This window comes from Dipodomys spectabilis, unplaced genomic scaffold, assembly GCF_019054845.1.
Source record: "Dipodomys spectabilis isolate Male_0828 unplaced genomic scaffold, ASM1905484v1 ptg000175l, whole genome shotgun sequence".
NCBI classification, from domain to species: domain Eukaryota; kingdom Metazoa; phylum Chordata; class Mammalia; order Rodentia; family Heteromyidae; genus Dipodomys; species Dipodomys spectabilis.
The window spans coordinates 11,120,744-11,140,681 of NW_024870852.1; the positions used below are offsets into that span (position 1 = coordinate 11,120,744).

The 19,938-nt window shown below is 43.9% G+C and overlaps 1 protein-coding gene across 2 annotated transcripts in view; it reads left to right on the plus strand.

Annotated features, from left to right (window-relative positions):
* The first annotated feature begins 1,919 nt into the window (after nt 1-1,919).
* Cbfa2t2 (CBFA2/RUNX1 partner transcriptional co-repressor 2) overlaps nt 1,920-19,938 on the plus strand; it is a 96,957-nt gene continuing 78,938 nt past the window's right edge. For both annotated transcript variants that reach the window (XM_042694443.1, XM_042694444.1), the window contains exon 1: nt 1,920-2,064. In XM_042694443.1, coding sequence (XP_042550377.1) covers nt 2,031-2,064 — 34 coding nt within the window. In that variant the 5' untranslated portion in view covers nt 1,920-2,030. The remainder of the gene's footprint in view (nt 2,065-19,938) is intronic.

The following is a 19,938-nucleotide window of genomic DNA, read 5'->3' on the forward strand; positions in this document are numbered from 1 at the left end:
GACAGTGCCCAGGCCCAGAGTTCAAGCCCCACAACCAGCAAAAAAAAAAAAAAAAAAACCAACAACTTAAGCTACTAACACACGGAATAACACAGTTGACTCCAAGTCTATGTTGGCCAGGAGGAACTTAAAGGGACAGGGTAATAGCTTTTGAATTTATTTACAAGCAGTTCCACAAAAGCAAGCTGGTGCCCCATGACAGAAAGCAAATCAGTGGTTACTTGGATCCAGATAAAGATGGAAGGATGATTGCAAAGGCAGGGAAAAAATTATTCTTCTTATTCTTGTGCCGACAATGAGACTTGAACACAAAGCCTAGGCACTATCTCTGAGCTTTTTTTTTTCACAAGGTTAGTGCTGTACTTCCTGCTTTTTTGGTGGTTAATTGGACATGAAAAGTCTCATCGTACTTGCCCTGGATGGCTTTGAATAGTGATCCTCAGATCTTAGTCTCCTGAGTTGCTAGGATGACAGGTGTGATCTACCAGTGCCTGGTGAGTGGGAGGAATTTTATTTTACAACGGTCAAAGCTTATCAAATATCACTTTTTTTTTTTTGTCAGTCATGGGGCTTGAACTCTGGGCCTGGGTGCTGTCTATTGGAGATAAGAATCTCACAGACTTTCCTGCCCAGGCTGGCTTTGAACTATGATCCTCAGATCTCAGCCTCCTGAGTAGCTAGGATTACAGGCATGAGCCACCAGCACCCAGCTTATACTTCTTTTTGTTGTTGTAGTTGGTTGTGGAGCCTGAACTCTGGGCCTGGACGCTGTCCCTCAGCTCTTCAGCTCAAGGCTTGCACTCTACCACTTGAACCACAGAGCCACTTTTGGCTTTTTCTGCTTATGTGGTGCTGAGGAATTGAACTCCCAGCCTTATGCCTGCAAGGCAAGCACTCTACCACTGAGCTACTTTCCCAGCCCTTCGAATATCACTCTTTATTTTTATTTATTTATTTATTTTTGTTTTTAAAGCTTAAAATAAAAAAAAAAACAACCCTTAAGTTTAGCTGGCATCGGTGGCTCATGCTTGTAATCCTGGTACTGAAGAGGCTGAGATCTGAGGATCACAATGTGAAGGCAGCCTAGGTAGGAAAGTCCATGAGACTCTTATTTTCAATTAACCACACAGAAAAAAAACTGGAAGTGGAGCTGTGCTCAAGTGGTAGAGCACTAGGCATGAGCAAAAATAGTTAGGGGCAGTACCCAGGCCCTGAGTTCAAACCCCAGTACTGCCAAAATAAATACATTAATGAAAACACCCACATATTTATTCCCACGTAAATATCACTCTTTAATAGTTCATTATATCTGAAGTACAGCGGAGCCTGGTGTGGTGGTTCATGCCTTTATTCCTCACTGTGAGCACTAACTACACGGTGTGTATAAAAGCAGCCCTTGAGTCTAATTAAAGAGCTCGGTAATAATGGTAGCTAACAGCTATTAATATTAATATTTTAGACATTCAGAGCACTGTGTGTCAAAAAGTGGAAGTACTTGCACAAACGCTCAGGAAAAGGCAATCAGGCCTGTACCTGGAGTACTCAGGTGAGACCTAGTTATATCCTCCGAAGCCTCGCCCCAAGACTCCGCCCTCGCGCCCGGGCGGCTGCTCGGGCCACATCCGGAAGCCCCAGCCTGGAAGGTGGGCGGTGATCGTGACGGGAACGCGTAGCGCAGGAGGGGCGGGCCTGAAGATCAAGGAGGAACCGGGATAGGGCGTAGGTTCGCGCGGAAGGGGCGGGTCAGGTCAGGGGGCGGGGTTTAGCGTGAGCCATCTGTGGTCCGGCTTCCGCGTGCGTTGGTCTGGCGAGCGTGAGCGCGCTCCAGGGGCGTGTTTAGAGGACGGGGAGGGGCTAGTCAGGGGGCCGGGCTGCGCGCGGCCTAACGGCGGCGGCGGTGGCAGCAGCCGCGGCGGCGTCGCTGGTATTGGTGAGCTGGGCGCCTGCTGGTCGCGCGGCGGCGCTTGCAAAGGACCTCGGCCTTGGGTCGAGGCGTGTGGCGCGCGGAGCGCGACGTTCTGGGCTCGGCGATGGTGGGCGTCCCTGGAGCGGCCGCCTTCCAGCGTGAGTGAGGCGGGGAGGCGGGCGGTTGAGGGGGGCGTGTGAGGGGCCTGCTGCTCTACCGGCGCGACATGCCCAGGGAGCGGCTGGGGCTCGAGGCCGGGGCGGGGAAACTGAGGCCCGAAGCCGAGCGGGGGATCCAAGGTCACGCGACGTCCCGGTCCCTCGCGGGTCCCCAGGCCACCTTGGTGTTTTCTACGTCGCCGGAGGGTTCGGAGCTCGTGGTGCGAGAGAAACTGGGCACCGCGGCCTCGCCAGCCCAGGCCCGGCGGGCGGCCGTCTGACTTGCTTGCGGACAAGTATTGTTTTGTTTTCCTGGCGCGGGGGCCCCAAGTCCGGTCCGAGAAAGTAGCGCGCCCCTGGGTTTTGAGGGATGTGTGCTCGGTGTGGGTGGAGGGCGAGGCTGGCCTGCCTGAGGGGGCCTGTGAGTTGCAGGCTAAGGGGTGGCATTGCCGGGGTTCGAATACCCCCCCGCCCTTTTACTGACCGTGACCTTGGCTCTCCCGGAGTCTCAGTTGCCCTGTCTGAAAAATGGGATTTGAAGAGTCGTTGTTTTCCATTTTCCCGGAGTTGTGGGGTTTAGGGAAGACCAGTCGGACGGAGCAGAGACCTCCCCCCCCCTCCCGCTCACGTCCACGCGTGAAAACTGTCACCGTCCTAATCGCGGTTTATCGATGGCATACTGTGTGAACCTGCCCGGGAAAAGTCCGAAATTAGGCTCTGGTTGTGTATTTGATAACGATTTGCATTTTGTGTACGGTTCTATTCTGCAATCCAGTTGTGTTCTAACCTCCATTTCGCCATTCAGGCATTTATCTAGTGTTTCCTCTAGAAATGTGAGATCTTTGGGGGAAGGGTGGTGGTATCTCTTAATAAGTACAATAAAAATTTAATTGCTTCTCGTTTCGGTGGTGGTAATAGCCAGTATTTTTTTGAGCACCAGGCATTTTGCCTAAGATTCGTTTAATATTTATTAAATCGCCTCAAGGAAAAAGTGTCATGCTAGGCCCTGAGAATTGACCACTCTTTAGGAGAGGGAAGAGACTCACTAAATAAGGAAACTTATTTGCTAAGTCTGTTTTGCATGTTTTCTTCTATTAAAGCCTGTTGACAACCTACATAACAATTAGGTATTTGAATGTATCCATTTGGCCAGGGAAGAAACTGAGGGGCAATAAGAACTCTGCTCTTGCCCCTGAGCAAAGTTTTTAAACATTTACGTGGTATTGTTTGTTTGTCTGTTTGTTTGGACTGAGTAAATACTGGATTGAAGAAATGGAAAGGTAGATCAGATTCATCCAGTTAATGGCTTTTCAAAATCAAGTCTACAGTTGCTGTGTTATAAGGTTTCTTGGTCCATTTCTTGTGGAATTTACCACTCCAGAGAGGCAGACTGGTCTGACAGTACAGTAAATGGACTTTTCACTGAACTTAAAATTATGTCCAAATCTTTTGTTGTTTTAATTTTTAATACCCCCAAAGTACAATTTTTTGGTTCTGTTATGTAACTTAAAGAAAAAGTTTTCCTAAGAGAATTCTCTTAAATTCCTAGACAGTGTGCTTAGTGTACTTTTTCTTTTTATTTGTTTATTTTTTGCTGTGCTGGCAACCAAACCCAGGCCTTATACATTCACCACTGAGCTAACATCCCAAACATTTAACTTTGCCTTTTTTGGGGGGTGGGAGAGAGGAGAGAGGTTTCACTACATATTAGCCCAAGCTGGCATGGAACTCTTGACCTTCCTGCTTCAGCCTCCTGAGTGCTGGAATTACTGGCATGTGCCACCATGCCTGGCTCTACTTTTTTTTTTTTAATCAGGAAGAATGTATTACGTTACTTTGAAATGAGATGTTATTAACAGAGCTTTTTTTTTTTTTCCAGTGAGGTTCTTAAGCTGCATTTAAGTTCAAAATTGACCATATGGTAGTCACTCTGGAAGCCTACCTACATTTCCCCCTCATTTTCCCTCTTTCCTTCTTATCTTTTTCTTTCCCTTTCTCCTTTTAAGTTTTTTGTCTTTTTTTTTTAACGCAAGCCTCTAGTCTATGTTGGGCAAATGCTCTGCTCTACCACTTAATTAGATTCCCCACTCTGATTATATATGTATATATATATATATATATTTTAAATTTACAGAGGGGTTACAGTTACATAGGTCAGGTACTGAGTACATTTCTTTTTGAACAGTTGTCACCTCTTTCCTCATTTCCTCACAGATTTTTCTCTCCTGAACCCCATCCCTCCCCAAAGTGGTGTAAATTCATTTCAGCATAGTCCTGTCTGGCTTTTATAATTATCTGTAGTGCTGGTGAGAGAGAATGTAAGAAGCAGCTCAGTCCTACATCCTAACTGATATCTCTTGAGAAGTAGTCTATGGGCTCATTGCATCAGGAAATATACTTTCATATGCATATAAATATTTATTTTGCTTGCTCCTTCCTTTTTTCCTTCCTTCCCTTCCTTCTTCCTTCCTTCCTTGGGTTTTGAACACCAGGAACTCCTTCCTGCTCCTTAGGTAAGCACTCTATCCCTGAATTGCATTCCTTGAATATTTATTTTGTATTTATTTCCAGAACTGGGGCTTGAACTCAGTCCCTTCCTGGGTGCTGTCCCTTAACTTTATTGTTCAAGGCTGGTGTTCTAACACTGGGATGCAAACCCACATCTGGCTTTTGCTGTTTAATTGTAGATAAAAGTCTCATGGGCTTTTCCTGCCGGGACTGGCTTCTGACAGGGATCCTCAGATCTCAGCATCCTTAGTGGCTGGGATTATAGGTGTGAGCTGCCAATGCCTGGCTGAATATTTGTGTTAAATTACAGTTAACAGATTGGAATGTAGTTCAATGGTAAGAGCACTTTCTTGCTCCAGACCCTGGATTGGGTCCTCAAACTTGTACCTCCCCCCCCCCCCACAAAAAAAAATAAAAAATAGAAAAGCAATAAATGAGAAGAGGGGCTCCCCCAGGTAAGCACACTCACAATGTTTCATGCTTTCCATTAGTCCTTATCTATTATGCCACAGTGATGTTTTTACCCCTAACCCCAATTACTGGATGAGGGGAAAAAGGGGTAAGTTTTTGTTGTTGTTGTTGTTTTTTGGTCAGTCATGGGCCTGAACTCTGGGTCTAGGTGCTCAAGGCTAGTGCTCTACCACTTGAGCCACAGCGCCACTCTCTGCTTTTTCTGCTTATGTGGTGCTGAGGAATGGAATGTAGGGCCTCATGCATGCAAGGCAAGCACTCTACCACTGAGCCACCTTCCCAGCCCCAAAAGGGGTAAGATTGAGAGCACTATAGCTGGGCGTCTGTCATTGGCTCACACCTGTAATCCTAGCTGTTTAGGAGGCTGAGATTTGAGTATTGCAGTTTGAAGCCAGTCTAGGCAGGAAAGTGTGAGACTCAGTCTCCAATAAACTACTCAGAAAAAGCTGTGAATCAACTGGTGCTGTCCTAATTTGTGACTCTTACATCCAATTAAACACTCTCCCCAACAAAATACTCTAAGTGGTAGAGTGCTAGCCTTGAACAAAAAAGCTTTGAGACAACACCCACGCTCTTGAGTTCAAGCTTCAGAAATATACAGGGCAGAAATGTACAGGAAACAGACATAATGGTAACAGTTGAACAGAGTTTGAATTTGAGGACCAGTTATATTGGGAGTTTTTCAATCTCTGAAACTGATTTTCTTGCTTAATCTATAAATGGAGATAATTCTACTTAATTATAGTAATAATGTTAGGTGCTGGTATATATTACATAGCTCTTTTTTTTTTTTTTTTGGTCAGTCATGAGGCTTGAACTCTGGGCCTGGGTGCTGTCCCTCAACTCTCAAGGCAAGCACTCTACCTCTTGAGCCACAGCACCACTTCTGGTTTTCTGAGTGGTTTATTGGAGATAAGACTCTTCCAGACTTTCTTGCCCTAGCTGGCTTTGAACCAAGATCCTCAGATCTCAGCCTCCTGAGTAGCTAGGATTACAGGTGTGAGCTACGGGCAGCTGGCACATAGCTCCTTTTTAAATTAAATTAATTTTTTTGGTCAGTCGTGGGGATTGAACTCTGGGTCTGGGCACTGGCCTTGAGCTCTTCAGCTAAAGGCTAGTACTCTTAACACTTGAGCCACAGCACCACTTCCAGTTTTCTGGTGTTTTATTGGAGATAAGAGTCTCACAGACTTTCCTGCCTGGGCTGGCTTTGAACCTTGATCCTCATCTCTCAGCCTCCCGAGTAGCTAGGATTACAGGCGTGAGTCATCTACACCTAATTTTTTTTTTAACTTTAATTTTTTGCTAATCCTGGGGCCTGGGTCCTGTCCCTGAGCTTCTTTTGCTTAAGCTAGCAGTCTACCACTTGAGCCATAGCACCACTTTTGGCTCTTTCTGTACTGAGGAATTGAACCCAGGGCTTCATGCATGCTAGACAAGCACTCTATCACTAAGCCACATTCCCAGCCCGTATCTCTTTTTGTAAAGATGGGGTCTTGCTGTGTGTAGTCCAGGCTGCCTTAGAACTTGAGATCCTTCTGTCTCAGCCTCCAGAATTCTGGATTATTAACATTTGCTACAGTATCTGAAGGTATTTGTTTCAGAAAGGCTCCCTGAGGATACTTAATTTCCCATCTTCAACTTTCTTTCCCTAACCTCTCTTATTAATGTGTCCTAGATTTGGAATATGATTTAAAGGTAGCTATGCAAGATCTGTTTCAAGAATGTCTTAAATTGGCCACAGAGATAAATTGGGAAAGAAAAGGCAACAGTAACTTTTAGCAGCCCTTACCAATTCATCCCATATGTTTTCTGATCTTAACAATGAAGCAGATGATTGCAGTGAACATCAAAGGCTCAAGAAATGTCCACATTAATTTTTCAGGACTCCATGAGGAGCTGTCAAATATGGATCATCAACTATGGTATATGGACTCTGCAGTGAACCTTTACCTTGCAATGTGCTCCTAAAGATTTGATTCTCCCCCTTTGTTTTAGATTGCTATAATTAAATACAGGAATCAAAGTAAAATTCAGTATAATCTAGAGTTAGATATCCTTCAGTCTGAATTTATAGCTTTGGAGTTGGTTAGACTTTTTAATTAAATTAGTTGATGGAGACAAATATGTAATCTGACCCCTTCAGCAGCTCAAGTGAAATGCTAATATCAGGCATTGTACCGCTCCCTTGACACTCTTATTTTGACCTTTTCCTCTCTTATAAATGTTTCCCTTATCCCTTTGTTAATTTACCCAGCCATGCAGAGGTTCTGCCTGCTTTTAATTTTTTGAAGCCACATGAGAATAGCACAGATTTGTTCATTTTGGCCTCATATCCCAAGAGTGACACTAACCACACCCACATTTCCCTCTAAATCACTTGCAGGATTTTGTTTTGTTTTGGCCAGTTCTGGGGGTTGAACTTAGGGCCTGGGCACTGTTCTTGAGTACTCTACCACTTGAGTCACAGTACCACTTTTGGCTTTTTCTGTTTATGTGGTACTGAGGAGTCAACTCCTGAGCTTCATGCATGCTAGACAAGTACTCTACCACTAAGCCACATTCCCAGCCCTGTTTGTAGTTTTTAGCTAGTTTTACTGATTCTTGACAACTACCAACTTTCCTCCCCTTCAGATAAAAGCTAATATATACTAGTAACTAGTTCTAATATATATTAGTCCTAGTATTTAAACTCATGACCTGGGCACTATCCCTAAATTTCCTTTACTCAAGGCTAGTCCTCTACCACTTGAGGCACAGCTCCACTTTTTTTTTTTTTTGGTAGTTTCTTTTGAGATGAGTCTTGTGAACTGTGAACTTTGAAATGTGATCCTGAGCTCTCAGCTTCCTGAGTATCTAGGATTACAGGAATGAGCATCAGTGCCCAGCCTACTGACATTTTTCTCTACTAAAAATGTGACATGGAGGCTCATACTTGTAATCCTAGCTTCTCAGGAGGCTGAGATCTGAGGATCATGGTTTGAAGCCAGCCCAGGCAGGGCAGGAAAGTCCATGAGGCTCTTTTTTTGGGGGGGTGTGGGGGGGTCCAGTGGTGGGCCTAAACTCTGGGCCTGGGCGCTGTCCCTCAGCTCTTCAGCTCAAGGCTAGCGTTCTACCACTTGAGCCACAGTGACACTTCTGGCTTTTTTTTTTCTGCTTATGTGGTGCTGAGGAATCGAACCCAGGGCCTCATGCATGCAAGGCAAGCGCTCTACCACTGGCCACCTTCCCAGCCCTCCATGAGGCTGTTATCTCCAATAAACTACTCAGAAAAAGCTGAAAGTGGCACTGTGGCTCAAGTGGTAGAACATTAGCCTTGAGCAAAAGAAGCTCAGAGATAGCACTCCCAGGCCCTGAGTTCAAGCCCCAGGACTGGCAAAAAAAAAAAAAAAAAAAAAAGCATCAATTGATTCTGCCACTGCACAAATATCACACAGAGTACTTAAACCTAAGTAATATAGCCCACTGCACACCTAGGCTATATAATATACCCTTGTTTATACTATTTATTGTTTGTGTATGCGTTGGTCTTGGGCTTGAATTTGGCATGGATGTTGTCCCTGAGATTCTTTTTGCTCAAGGCTAACACTTGAGCCACCAAACCACTTCTGGCTTTTTTTTTTTTTTTTTGGGTCCGGTCGTGGGGCCTGAACTCTGGGCCTGGGCACTGTCCCTCAGCTCTTCAGCTCAAGGCTAGCGCTCTACCACTTGAGCCACAGCGCCACTTCCAGCTTTTTTCTCTTTGCTTATGTGGTGCTAAGGAATCAAACCCAGGGCCTCAGACATGCAAGGCAAGCGCTCTACCACTGAGCCACCTTCCCAGCCCCCACTTCTGGCTTTTTCTGAGTACTTTATTGGAGACAAGACTCTGGGCTGGCTTTGAACCACTATCCTCAGATCTCAGCCTCCTGAGTAACTAGGATTACAAACATGAGTTACTGACACCTGGCTTAATAACCACTATTGACTGAAATGTGTGTGGTATATGATTATTAACCTTAAGTATGTTGTGTAGATATATGTAGCATAAAAATATTTAAGGAGGGCTGGGAAGTTGGTTCAGTGGTAGAGTGCTTGCCTTGCATGCTGAGTTCTATTCCTCAGCACCATAAGCAGAAAAAAGTCAGAAGTGGTGCTGTGGCTCAAGTGGTAGGGAGCTAGCCTTGAGCTGAAGAGCTGAGGGACAGCACCCAGGCTCAGAGTTCAGCCCCATGACCAACAAAAAGAAAAAAAAATTGAGGATGATGATGAACAATATACAAATACTTTTTATACTACTTTCCTTTTTTTTTTTTCTTTTTTCTTTTTGGTACTGGGGATTGAACCTAGAACTTGCACTTGTTAGGCAAGCACTTTGCCACTGAGCTACATCCTAGCCCCTGTTTTCCTTTTTAAATTTTGTACTATGATATAATTTGGGGTGTATAATAAAGTAGTAAGAATAGTTTTAAATTTCTGCAAGCTATTCAGTTAGATTCTCCCAGCTTCTGTCTGTCAACCTGCATATCTGTATGTATCTAGATATCTATCCATTCTATTTTTGTTGTTTGTTTTGTGCTAGTACTAGGGCTTGACCTCAGGGCCTGAGCATTGTTCCTTAGCTTTTTCTGCTCAAGGCAGTTGCCCTTCTACTTGAGTCATCACTCTATTTCCTACTGTTTTTGGTGATTAATTGGAGATAAGAGTCTTCTCCTGCCGGCCTGGCTTTGAACCTTGGTCCTCAGAGTAACCTTAGTCTCCAGAGTAGCTAGGATTACAGGTATGAGCTTCCATGTCACATTTTTAGTAGGGAAAAATGTCACACACACACACACACACACACACACACGATATTTACAAGTGGGGCTCTTGACTCACGCCTGTAATCCTAGCTACTTGGGAGGCTGAGATCTGAGGATCATGGTTCAAAGCCAGCCTGGGCAGGAAGTCTGTGAGACTCTCAGATAGATAGATAGATAGATAGATAGATAGATAGATAGATAGATAGATAGATAGATATCTCTATATATTTTTTATTGTGAAAATACTGTACAGAGGGGTTACAATTACATGGGCAAGATAATGAGTACGTTTCTTATCAAGCATTGTAGCCTCCTCTTTTGTTTCCCTTTCCCATCCCTTCCCATCCTCCCCTTCTGTGAGATTCTTATTTCGAATTAACCACCAGAAATCCTGAAGTAGCTGTGTGCTGTGTGGCTCAAGTGATAGAGCACTCAGGCCCAGAGTTCAAGCCCTATGACCAACAAAAAAAGAAAGAGAGAGAGAGAGAAAGAAAAAAGAAAGAAAGAAAAGAAAGAAAGAATATTTGCATGAAGTCACTATCTTTTTAGACAATTCATACTAATTAAAAGAGAAAGCAAGTCAAGTGCTGGTGGTTCACACCAGGATAAAGCTAAAAGAGTGCTCAGGCTCTGAGTTCAAGCCCTAGTATTAGTATAAGAAAATTTCCTTAACTGTATTTATTTGTATGAATATGGGTTATCACCTTTATTGTCTCACTCTGGTCAGTGGAACCCCTTCAAGCTCATTTTTGTGTCCTTTTGACAAGTTCATGCGGGCTGGGAAGGTGGCTCAGTGGTAGAGCGCTTGCCTTGCATGCCTGAGGCCCTGGGTTCGATTCCTCAGCACCACATAAGCAAAAAGAAAAAAGCCAGAAGTGGTGCTGTGGCTCAAGTGGTAGAGTGCTAGCCTTGAGCTGAAGAGCTGAGGGACAGCGCCCAGGCTCAAGAGTTCAGGCCCCACGACCGGACCCCCCCCCCTCCAAAAAAAAGACAAGTTCATGCATTTCTAACCTATTTCCTTAGTTTCTTACACAAAAATGTTGTAGTTTTCTCTTTCTTCCTCCTGAGCCATGGAATCAGCCATTTTTCCAAAACTTATTCCTTCAAATTTTTTGTAGTATAGTAAATAAAAACCAAGATCTGAGCCTGACATTGTGGTTTGTGACTGTAATCCCAGCATTCTGGAAAGAGTCAAGAAGATTACAAGTTTGAAGCTAGTCTGGACTACTTATCGAGACTGTCTGAAAAAACAAAATAAAAGTCTGTGTGCCATGTGTCTTCATTGCTTTAGGGATGTCACTTTTTCTGGCCTCTTAATGAGCAGAACTTGGAAATGTGTGTGTGTGTGTATCCATTTTTACACACATACTTTCATATGTATCTAAATTTATTTTCTACCTTTATCCATATATAGTAAAAACAATAAGTTCATACTAATACCTTTAATTCCCACCTAATATCTTAAAGTTCATTTAGCTTTTCTCCTATTTATATTTGTCTTTTTGTATTGAAAAGCCTGACTCACATTATCTATTATGTGGAATATACAAAGAATAATTCCAAAATTGCTAACTCATGTTACTGTGAAATACCTGTCAATTGACAGTCTTTCTCCCTTCTTCCCTTTTCTTCTGAATGATGTTATATAGTCAGTATATCATGAGATATCTCCTCCATCACAGTTTTACTAATTTTTTGTGCTGCTGGAGATTGAACCCATGGAGTCATGTAAGCTACCACCAATCTGCATCCCATCCTTAGACCTAAGAACATGTAATTAATGTAGTTATTTAGAGACAGGTTCTTGCTATATACCCCAGGCTGGCCTTAAGCTCTCAGTCCTTTTCCTTAGCCTCTTCAGTCCTGTGATTATGTGTACAACACCAAATTTGGCTGAAATTATTAATTGCAAATCTCAGTATTTTTGGTTCTTTTGGAAGGGCATTGGATTTTTAGCCAGTGAGTGTCTTCTTTAACCTGGATCATTATTATTATTATTATTGGGTGCCGGCCCTAGGGCTTTAAATTCAGGGTATGGATGTTGTCCCTGAGCTTTTGTGCTCAAGACTGGTAGTGCTTTACCACTTGATGTATCTCCTGATGCTCTACCACTTGTCCTATCTCCACTTTCAGGTTTTTGCTGGTTAATTGGAGATAAGAGTCTCAGGACTTTATTGCTCAGGGTGGTTTTGAACAGTAATCCTCAGCTCTCAGCCTTTTGAGTAGCTTGGATTACAGCCACCAGTGCCCAGCTTTATGTGTAATTTTTCCCCCATGGGTGGTGGTGCTTGAACTCTTGGCCTGGACACTGTCCCTCAGCACCACTTTGTTTTCTGGTGGTTTATTGGAGATAAAAGTCTCATGGAGCTGGGTGCGGGTGGCTCATGCCTGTAATCCTAGCTACTCAGGAGGCTGAGATCTGAGAATCTTGGTTCAAAGCCAGCCTGGGCAGGAAAGTCTGTGAGAACTCCAATAAACAACCAGAAAACCGGAAGTGGTACTGTGGCTCAAGTGATAGAGTGCTAGTCTTGAGCTGAAGAGCTGAGGGACAGCACCCAGGCCCAGAGTTCAAGCCCCATGACCGACAAAAAAAAAAAAAAGAGTTCAGGTAAGCAGGCTCTGAATTCAAGACCCACAACCAACCTCCCTACCCCCCCCCCCCAAAAAAAAAAGAAAGATTCTTGTAGGCTAGCTGTTGGTGGCTCACATCTGTGTATAATCCTAGGAGGCTGAGATCTGAGGATTGCTGTTTGAAGCGAGCCTAGGGAAGAAAGTCCATGAGACTGTCTTCAAAAATCCAGAAGTGAGCTGGGCGCCGGTGGCTCATGCCTGTAATCCTAGCTACTCAGGAGGTTGAGATCTGAGGATCGCGGTTCAAAGCCAGCCCGGGCAGGAGAGACCGTGAGACTCCTACCTCCAATAACCACCAGAAAAACCGGAAGTGGCACTGTAGCTCAAGTGGTAGAGCACTCGCCTTGAGCTGAAGAGCTGAGGGACAGTGCCCAGGCCCAGAGTTCAAGCCTCATGGCCGACCAAAAAAAAAAAAAAATCCAGAAGTGGACTGTGGCTCCAGTGGTAGTTTTACCCTTGCCTTGAGCAAAAAAGCTCAGGGACAGTGCTCAGGCCGAGTTCAAGCCCCATGACTGGTCCTCCCCCCTCCCCCCCCCAATTTTTTTTTTTTAATCTAGGCAGACAGTATGGCTTAGTGAAAAAGAAGCATTGAGTTAATTTTCTTAACACTTGGAATCCAGTATTGTGGCTTTAACTAGTTACTTAAACTTTTGTGTGTGTATAGGCAGAGGCACGCTGCTCTGATGTCTTGAACTCAGGACTTAGACTCTGATGCTGAGCTTTTGTACTCAAGGCTAGGGCTCTATCACTTGATCCATAGTTTCACTTGTGGCATTTTGGTAGTAAATTCAAACTTTATTGGAAAGTCACACCAACTTTGCTGCTCAGGTTGGTTTCAAACCTTCCATCCTCAGATCTCAGCCTCCTGAATAGCTAGGATTACAGGTGTAAGCATCTGGTACTAGGCTCTTACTCAAAGATTTATTATATGGAGTTTTGACCAAATACAGTTATAAAAATAATTTATGTGTGTGTACACAGCACATGGTTCAGTTGATAGGTTCTATATTATTGTCAGTTATGTTTAAGCTCTGTGTTTCCTGAGCAGTTTCTAGGAACTATATACTCACAGAAACCAAGAGTTTTCTATATTTGTGTTTGGAGGATAAAAGGCATATTTTACTCTCCTTCCTATGAGTGGTGTTGGTTTTAATCTGGGTAATAATGAAAATGCTGACCTGCACTTGTCTGATTTGCTGCTAGCATTGTTCTAACTGTATGGGATGGATGTACTGAACCAGGTGTTTTCCTTTAACTGCAGCTGTACCATCTGTGGGAGCAGGTGGACAGATTCTGTGTCATCAGGAAAACACAGCTGGTGGGACTTAGGAGGAAAGTTAATTGATTGCTTTTCCAGCTCTTCCACATATACCTAAGCAAATCTTTTACCTTGGCACAGGTGTTGACTCTGGTCAGGATATTAAAAGCCAAAGTGTAAAGTTAATTGCTTATGTGTGCTGTTTTTAAGATAGTGTCTTATTCTATATCCCTGGAACTCTGAGTCCTCCTGCCTCAGTCTCCCAAGTACTCGGATTATAGGTGTGCCCCACCATGTCTAGCTCTGTCCTTTTGGGCTGACACTGAGAAAGATAGTTTAAAATTGTTGTATATACATACATACAGTATAGAAACTTCAGTCTTATGGTCTTCTCACAAAACATTATCAGTTACAGTATAAAAAATAACCTTGTACAGGAGCTGGGAAGGTGGCTCAGTGGTAGAGTGCTTGCCTTGCATGCCTGAGGCCCACATAAGCAAAAAGAAAAAAGCCGGAAGTGGCGCTTTGGCTCAAGTGGTAGAGCGCTAGCCTTGAGCTGAAGAGCTGAGGGACAGCGCCCAGGCCCAGAGTTCAGGCCCCACGACTGGACCAAAAAAAAAAAAAAAAAAACTGCCTGGGCACTGTCCTCAGCTCTTCAGCTCAAGGCTAGTGCTGTACCACTTGAGCCACAGTGCCACGTCCAGTTTTCTGGTGGTTAATTGGAGATAAGAGTCTCATGGATTTTCCTGTCCAGGCTGGCTTTGAACTGCGATCCTCAGATCTTAGCCTCTTCAGTAGCTAGCATTACAGGCGTGAGCCGCTGGTGCCAGCTTACAATGTATTCTTTTTTGTTTGTTTGTTTTGTTTTGTTTTTTGGAGGTTGTGGGGCTTGAACTCTGAGCCTGGGCACTTGTCCCTCAGCTCTTCAGCTCAAGGCGAGCGCTCTACCACTTGAGCTACAGCACCACTTCCGGTTTTCTAGTGGTTTATTGGAGATAGGAGTCTCACGGTCTCTCCTGCCCGGCTGGCTTTGAACCTCAATCCTCAGATCTCAGCCTCCTGAGTAGCTAGGATTACAGGCGTGAGCCACCGGTGCCCGGCTACAATGTATTCTTAAACTGTCAGGACACTGGTTTCCAAGTAAAGAATGTTAAAATGTAGCAATCATATAAGGAATTTATGACCTAGTTAAAGACAAACTTTGTAGAAACTTCATAGATTTTATAATAACTAGGCAAGGTAAAGATTAGCTGGGTTTTTGAAAAATTTCTCATCTAATTTCATAATACAGCTTTTATTTCTACCTGTTGATCTGTGGTCAGAGCCACTTTTAGAGATTTATTCATTTATTTATGTATGTTGGTCATGGGGCCTGAACTCTGGGCCTGGTCTCTGTCCCTCAGCTCAAGGCAAGCACTCTACCACAGCACCACTTCCAGCTTTTTCTGTTTATGTGGAACTCAGGGCTTCATGCATGGTAGGTAAGCACTCTACCACTAAGCCACATTCCCAGTCCCCCCACCTCACTTTTAAAAGTATACTCTTTTTCTCTTTTTCATACTGGTATGAGCTTTGGACTCTGTGATAATGTTGTTGGAATCTACACTCTGAGGGTTTGAATAGAGAAGTGGTTTCCACATTCTGTTGCATACCATATGGATATGGTTTTGGAAATAACTAAGGAGTTTGCAGTTTGTGGATTCTCCAGTTATTTGATTGCCATGCTACAAACTAGCAAATGTTCTCATTTTCAAATACAACGTTGCAAATTTAGTTTTAAGAGTTACCTCCCCTCCCCACCACAAGCTGGGAAGGTAGTTCCCCGGTAGAGTGCTTGCCTTACATGCACTGGGTTCGATTTCTTTTTTTTTTTTTTTTTTGATCCGGTCGTGGGGACTGAACTCTGGGCCTGGGCGCTGTCCCTCAGCTCTTCAGCTCAAAGCTAGCGCTCTACCACTTGAGCCACAGCGCCACTTCCCGGCTTTTTTTCCTTTTTGCTTATGTGGTGCTGAGGAATCGAACCCAGGGCCTCATGCATGCAAGGCAAGCACTCTACCACTGATCCACCTTCCCAGCCCTGGGTTCGATTTCTTAACACCACATAAGCAGAAAAAGCTGGCAGTGACGCTGTGGCTCAAGTGGTAGAGCTCTATCCTTTAGCTGAAGAGCTGAGGACACAGCGTCCAGGCCCAGAGTTCAAGCCCCACAACCGATCCCCCCCCCAAAAATAAAAAAAGTTGCTTTCCCCTTATCCGGATGTTAATTTAAACACTGACATACCACACACACCCAGAATGAATATTCTGCCTTCCTTCCCCCTCTAAGACAAGCTCCTGCTATATATTTCCTATGTTGGCCTCGGGCTTGAGACTTTCCTGACTTGTCCTCTGAAGTACATGCACCACCATGCCTGGCTATACAGTGTTAATAGGAGAGAAGTGTTGCATTTATGCTTGATGTTAAATTACACTTAGGAATTAACACAGTATTGCTAGATTTTGTTTTAATTATTATTTGGTTGAGATAGAGTCTTAGACTTCTAAGTGGGATTATAGGTGTGCATTTCCATGCCTCGACTTTTGGTATTAATTTGAAAAGAAAGTCTCATATGTATAAAACATAGATTAGAAAATGATCTGAAAGCTGGGTAGCCAGTGGCTCACGCCTGTACTCCTACCTACAGGAGGCTGAGATCTGAGGATCACAGTTCAAAGCCAGCCTGGGCAGAAAGTCCATGAGACTCTTATCTCCAATAAAACATCAGGAAACCAGAAGTGGCGCTGTGGCTCACATGGTAGAGTGGTAGCCTTGAGCTGAAGAGCTCAGGGACAAGGCCCAGGGCCCAGAATTCAAGACCCACGACCACCAACAACAGAAAAAAAGGTGTGAAAAGTAACTTTTTTTTGTCAGTTAGGGGGCTTGAACTTGAGGCCTTTTTTTGCTACCACTCTACCACTTTGAGCCACAGCATCACTTCCAGATTTCTGATTTTTTGTTCTTGTCCGTTGTGAGGCTTGAACTCTGGGCCTGGGTGCTGTCCCAGCCTCTTCAGCTAAGGTGAACACTCTACCACTTGAGCCACAGTGCCACTTCTGTTTTTTTTTTTTTTTTTGTCGGTCATGGGGCTTGAACTCTGGGCCTGGGCACTGTCCCTCAGCTTTTCAGCTCAAGGCTAGCGCTCTACCACCTGAGCCACAGCACCACTTCTGGCTTTTTTCTTTTTGCTTATGTGGTGCTGAGGAATCGAACCCAGGGCCTCATGTATGCAAGGCAAGCACTCTACCACTGAGCCACCTTCCCAGCCCCTCTCAGCCTGGTTTTAAGTGTACTTTCTATCTACCAGTCAGTCAGTCAGTCAGTCAGTCAGTCTGTCTGTCTGTCTGTCTATCTCTGTCTGTCTGTCTGTCTGTCTCTCTCTCTCTATCTGTCTATGCATTGGGCTTGAACTCATGGCCTAGGTACTGTCCCTGAGCTCTTTTGTTCAAGGATAGTATTCGCTTACTTTGAGTCGCAGTGCCACTTCCAGATTTCTGGTAGTTAATTGGAGATAAGAGTCTCACAGACTTTCCTGCCCAGGCTGTTTTCAAACCACGATCCTCAGAACCTCCTGAGCAGTGAGGATTACAATCGTTAAGCCCCCAGTGCCCAGCTGAAGAGTACAATTTAGTGGTTTTAAGATATCCACAAACCAGGCTTGTGATTCTGTCTTCTTAGGTGGCTGAGATCTGAGGATCATGGTTCAAAGCCAGCCTCAGCAGGAAAGTCTCCACAGACTTTTATCTCCAATTAACCTCTCAAAATCCAGAAGTGGAGGTGTGGCTCAAAGTGTTAGAGCCCTAGCTTTGAGTAAAATAGCTCAGGGACAGCACCCAGGCCCTGAGTTCAAGTCCCACAATCAACGAAATAACCACAAGGTTGTAACTATTAATACATCATCATCCAGCACCTAATCTTTCTGTCTCTATGGATTTGCCTTTTCTAGATATTTCATTTAAGTGGAATCACATCACAATGTCATTTATTTTTTATTTTTAATTTTTGGTGACAGAGCCTGGGCTCTGTCTCTTAGCTTTTTTGTTCAAGCCTAGTACTCTATCACTTGAGGCACAGCTCTACTTCTGGCTTTTGGATGATTAATTAGAGATGAGAATGTCATGGACTTTCTGGCCTGGGCTGGCTTTGAACTGTGATCCCTAAACCTCCCGAGTAGCTAGGATTATACAGGTATGAGCCACTGGAATTGCACAATACTGTATGTGCCTTTTTTGTAACTGTCTTAAATGTCTTAGCATAATGTTTTTGAGTTTTACTCATGTTGTAGTACTACTTTGCCCTGTCCTCTAGTGCTGGGTGTTATATTCTAGGGTGGCAAGATTATTCTACCACTGAATTATACCCACAGCCCTGTTTGTAATCTTAGAATCAATATGTGGTGGTCATTTATGGACTTGATAAGAGTGGTAAAAAGTTTGAATGGTTCAACACTCATGTTCCCAGCAAAAGCCAAATGAGGCAAAAACAAGCAAGCAAGCAAAAAACAAAGCAAAACTCCCAGCAAAACAATGTATAATAATAATAAAATGAGTTGAGAGGCTGGGAATGTGGCTTAGTGGTAGAGTGCTTGCCTAGCATGCAAGAAACCCTGGATTTGATTCCTCAGTACCATAGAAACAGAAAAAGCCAGAAGTAGTGATGTGGCTCAAGTAGTAGACTGCTAATCTTTTTTTTTTTTTGGGGGGGGGGTCTGGTCATGGGGCCTGAACTCTGGGCCTGGGTGCTGTCCCTCAGCTCTTCAGCTGAAGAGCAAGCGCTCTACCACTGAGCCACCTTCCCAGCCCTAGGACTGCTAATCTTGAGCAAAAGAAGCTCAGGGACAGTCCCCATGCCCTGAGTTCAAGCCCAGGACTGGCAAAAAAAAAAAAAAAAAAAATGAGAACAAGGAAGGGTTTAGGGAACTAAGTGTCAGGGCATAGTACAGTATCAATGCCAGGGTACAATGTTTGATAAATGTGCTGAAGGAAGAGTGTAATTGGACAGTCTAAGATGGAGAAATAAAAAAATGTATGCAGCTTGATCTAGACACAAATTCAGGTATGAGGGCAGATGGTTAGCAAAAGTTCAGGAATAGAAAAATAGAATGCTTACAAAATGGCAAGTGATCTCATTTAGGCCAGAATATATCTCAGTTATTATTCTTGTGTATCATTTCCATTTTGTGTTTGTGACTTTGAACTGCATTTTTGTTGCATTATTGCCTCACTAGAAAAAATCTGTTTCCTTGTAGTTCCACATTTGAAGCTGTTTCATCCTAGACTCCATATCATCAGTCCTTCTGAATTATATATGTAGTCACACTGGACCTGATACGTTTCTGTGCAAACAAAAGCACACAATCACAAAACTGTGTAGGCATAAATGAGAGGCATATGGGGGTGGTGTAAAAGGAACTCTTAAGAGTCTCATATGCCTGGGTGGGCGAGCTAAACTAATAGCTCCCAGCAGTTCTTCTGAATCAGACATTGTGGAGCCAGTAGTCTAGCGTTTGGAATTCCACTGCCTGTGCAATGGGGTCTGTCTTTTATCCTCCAAACCACCATTTGTTAAGTGGCTAATGACCCAGTGGACCTGTTGACAACAAAGGCAGAGACTGGCAAAGATCAAGTTAAAAGGAAAGAGAAAAGTTCAAAGGTAGGAAAGTAAGATCACAAACACTTTAGTCATATTTTCACCCATTCTCTCTCCTTCTTTAAAGAAAAATTTATTGTGCAGAATTTTAAATACCCAAAAAGTATATTAGTCTAGTGAATTCTCAAGAGTCTATCCTCACAGCCCAGCCCAATGAGCTGCCATTTTATCAGACTTACTGAAGGGAAGCCCAGACTCTGTTGAGCCTTGGGTTTGATCTATAGACCACACTAGCTTTTGTCACCTTGCTTTTTATTTTTTATTTTTTATTTATTTTATTTATTTATTTTATTTTTTGGGGGGGTCCGGTTGTGGGGCCTGAACTCTGGGCCTGGGTGCTGTCCCTCAGCTCTTCAGCTCAAGGCTAGCACTCTACCATTTGAGCCACAGCACCACTTCCAGCTTTTTTCCTTTTGCTTATGTGGTGCTGAGGAATCGAACCCAGGGCCTCATGCATGCAAAGCAATCGCTCTACCACTGAGCCACCTTCCCAGCCCTCACCTTGCTTTTTATGCCATTAAACATCTCTTTTTCTCTGTT